The sequence below is a fragment of the Nicotiana tomentosiformis genome, chromosome 10 (assembly GCF_000390325.3).
Source record: "Nicotiana tomentosiformis chromosome 10, ASM39032v3, whole genome shotgun sequence".
In the NCBI taxonomy this organism is placed as follows: domain Eukaryota; kingdom Viridiplantae; phylum Streptophyta; class Magnoliopsida; order Solanales; family Solanaceae; genus Nicotiana; species Nicotiana tomentosiformis.
The window spans coordinates 26,450,111-26,454,005 of NC_090821.1; the positions used below are offsets into that span (position 1 = coordinate 26,450,111).

A 3,895-nucleotide genomic window follows, 5' to 3' on the forward strand; every position below is an offset into this window, starting at 1 on the left:
GGAACTATGAGCTCCAAATCATTCTCGTCATCGTCATCTGATCCACAAAATTTCCTCAGTGTGCTCCTCATTTTTGTCAAGAACTTGCTCTTCTTCTTTTCATGTTCTCTCTGCTTCAGCTACCTCCGCTCAATCTTACCGAATTTGGCTTTAATGGCTTGCTTCTCCTTAATAATATCTGTCAAAGATGGAACCTTTCCTTGGACAGGTGGACCTATAGATGTGCTCTCTCAAGACGGTCCAAAAGTGAGACCAGCTACAAGCTGGCGGACCTGTGTCTCCATGCCATAGACCTGGTGAGAGATGTACCTGAGTGTGAGAGGTCCCTGCTCAAGTGGTACAATAGCAGTACAAGTCCCTGTGGCATCTGCGGGAGAATCAAGCATCTCAGTAATGGTGTCAGGAAACTGGCCAAATGAGCGAGATGAGACATCAATCTTTCTTTTCTTTTGTGCATTCCTAGCTCCCTTTCTCAGCAATGGATGAATGACCTTCTCGGGGTTCTTTTCTTTCTCTGTAGGCCTCCTCTCCACCCCCGCCTCATAGCATAAATGAGTGATCAAGGAGGGAAAGAATAAACTCCTAGTCTTTTCCGCAACAACCTCTGCTATCTCATCAACAATAAGCTGTCCCACATATACTGTTGTGCCCACTATAATCGCGCAAATCACCCTTGCCTTCTCAAGTGTAACCTTTGTCTCATTACGAGAAGGCATGACTCGAGCACAGACAATGGAGAGCCAAGTCTTGGCTTCGACCGTGAACATCATTCATGCCAAGAGAAAAGGCCATGGTCTTATATTTATGAATCCCCACTTTTAGTTATGCCAATAATGGATCGTTGTACTATTTCTCCTTAACTTCCACAATAAGTGATGATTCAACCCTATTTTGTACAATCACCCCTCCTTCACGAGAGTCCGCAAGACGACCTCCCAAACTAGCCAATCGATGAACTTCTTTGGCCAATGGCCTTTGATATGCCTTCAAGTATGCTAAACTACCCATGGATTTCCTGCTAAGGGCATCTACCACAACATTAGCCTTTCCCGGATCATATAGAATATCAATGTCGTAGTCCTTGAGTAACTCAAGCCATATTCTTTGCCTCAGATTCAATTCCTTTTGTTTGAAAATATATTGAAGGCTCTTATGGTCCGTGAATATATCTACATGGACCCCATATAAATAATGACGCCAAATTTTCAATGCAAATACCACCGCCGCAAGTTCTAAATCGTGTGCTGGATAGTTCTTTTCATGATTTTTGAGTTGCCTATAAGTATAAGCTATCACCTTGCCGTGTTGCATTAATACATACCTAAGCCTGATCCTTGAATCATCATAATATACCACAAATCCATCTATACCCTCTGGTAGGGTCAATACCGGTGCCGTAGTCAATCTTGCTTTCAATTCCTGGAAACTCCTTTCACAAGCATCTGACCATTGGAACTTAATTATCTTCTGCGTCAAATAGTCAATGGAGAGGCAAGAGTAGAAAACCCCTCCACAAACTTTCACTAATATCTAGCTAAGCCTAAGAAACTGCGAATCTCTGTTGGAGTTGTAGGCCTCGGCCAATTCTTCACAACTGCAATTTTCTGAGGATCAACCTTAATTCCCTCACTAGAGACTACATGACCCAAGAATGTGACAGATTTAAGCCAAAATTCACACTTCGAAAACTTTGCATATAACAGGTGCTGATATAGGGTTTGTAGAACTACCCTGAGATGATCGACATGGTCTTCTCGATTGCGTGAATACACAAGGATGTCGTCAATAAACACTATCATAAAAGAGTTTAGGAATGGCTTGAAAGCTCGATTCATAAGATCCATGAAGGCTACTGGGGCATTTGTTAGCCCAAGAGAAATCACCAGAAATTCAAAATGCCCATACCGGGTCCTAAAAACTATTTTCGGAATATCCTACTCCCTGATCTTCAAATGGTGATACCCGCATCTTAAATCAATTTTGGAAAGGTACCTGGCACCTTGGAATTGATCAAACAAGTCATCTATCCTTGGTAGTGGGTATTTATTTTTGATTGTGATCTTATTGAGCTGCCGATAATCAATACACATTATCAGTGACCCATCTTTCTTTCTTACAAAGAGAATAGGTGCGCCCCAAGGCGACACACTTGGTCGGATGAAACCCTTTTCTAACAAATCTCTCAATTGTTCCTTTAGTTCTTTCAATTCTGTCGGTGCCATTCTATAGGGTGGAATAGATATAGGCTACGTGTCTGGCATCATATCAATCCCAAAATCAATCTCCCTATCTTGATGTATCCTAGGGAGCTCATCAGAAAAGACCTCCAGAAATCCATTCACCACTGGCACAGACTCAAGTGTATGTGTCTCAGCATCGGTGTCCGTAACCCGGACCAAATGGTAAATACACCCCTTGTTGATCATCTCTATGGCCTTAAGGAAAGCAATAAACCTACCTTTTAGTACCACATCATCACCCTTCTACTCAATAACTGGCTCATTTGGAAATTCGAAACTAACAGTCCTGGTTCGGCAATCAAGCTTGACAAAACAAGAATAAATCCAATCCATCCCCATTATCACATCAAAATCGACCATTCTAAATTCAATAAGATCGGTCACGGTGTCCCGACCACGCAACATGACAACACAATACCTATAAACTCGTGCGGCCAAAATAGACTCACCAACCGGAGTGGATATAGAGAATGACTCATGAAGTTGTTCCGGTTCTATCCCATATTCCATAGCAACATAAGGAGTGACATATGACAAAGTGGAACCGGGATCAATAAGAGCATATACATCATGAGATTGGACAGTCAACATACCCGTGACAACATCTAGAGAAGCCTCTACACTCTGGCGACCACTCATAGCATAGAAACGGCTGGGTCCTCCTGAATCCTACGCACCACCACTAGGTGCACCACACCCTGCTGGTGCTTGAGTGCCTCGAGCTGGAGGGGGTGCTGAATATGTAGCAGCTGCTGAACTGGATGGAGGGATACACGACACTCTCTCTGAATATGACCCCTCAATCCACACCCGTAACATACTGGCAGGTCCATATAGCAGATTCCCAAATGCATCCTCCCACACTTGGGGCATGGGGCCCTCTACTACTACTGGAATCTCCCTCATAATCGGCCATGCTGGTGGGGTCCCCTGCTGCCCTGATTGGGCCTGAAACGACTTGCCTACTGCTGACTAGCCCCTGCTGGCGGTGCACTGGCTGAAGAATGAGCAAAAGACTGGGATGGCCCTGATGACCCTCCCCTGAAAGCTTATCTTCCCCCACCAAATGACTCCCCAAAGTTGCCCACGGACCGGGCCTTGCTGGTACCCTCTCGCTCCCTTCTGTTCTTCAACTTACGGTCCTCTGTAGCTTGAGCAAATTCTACTATTTTCCCATAGTTCATATATGAATTCAAGGCAGCTGTAGCGACCTCATTGATAACCAAGGGGATAAGGCCCTGCACAAACCGGCGCACTCTAGCCTCCATAGTAAGCAACATTAGAATGACATATTTTGACAGGCGCACGAACTCCATGTGATACTCCCACACACTCCTACTCCCTTGCTTAAGATTCTCAAGCTCTGCGGCACGAGCTGCCCTAGTCCCGACCGGCAAGAAAAGGTCCATGAAAGTGTCAGCAAACTTGCTCCACCTCACTGGAGGACCCTGCCTCCCGAGAGTCCTCCTACAGCTCAACCCAAGAATAGGCCACCCCTTTCAGGCGGTAGGCGGCCAACTCCACTCCCTCCGTCTCAGTAGCGCGCATAACCCGGAGAGTCTTATGCATCTCATCAATGAAGTCCTGTGGGTCCTCCTCGGGATTAACACCCGTGAATACCGGAGGATCCAACTGAAGAAATCTGTTCACCCTGG

General features: G+C 45.4%; 1 protein-coding gene across 1 annotated transcript; it reads right to left on the bottom strand.

Annotated features, from left to right (window-relative positions):
- Nucleotides 1–846: 846 nt before the first annotated feature.
- Nucleotides 847–2,879, bottom strand: LOC138899905 (uncharacterized). Its single transcript, XM_070186604.1, has 2 exons — nt 2,694–2,879; nt 847–1,080 (listed from the first exon to the last, which is right to left on the bottom strand). Exons 1-2 carry the CDS (start codon nt 2,877–2,879, stop codon nt 847–849), a joined length of 420 nt encoding a protein of 139 aa, XP_070042705.1.
- Nucleotides 2,880–3,895: the final 1,016 nt, after the last annotated feature.

What these genes read in the sequence shown, in the direction of transcription:
- LOC138899905 (XM_070186604.1), bottom strand. Translation starts at nt 2,879, where the DNA reads ATGAGTGGTCGCCAGAGTGTAGAGGCTTCTCTAGATGTTGTCACGGGT. An exon ending in CATTCTCTATATCCACTCCG is followed by an intron (nt 1,081 to 2,693) that starts GTTGGTGAGTCT and finishes GAGTTACTCAAG; the next exon opens with GACTACGACATTGATATTCT.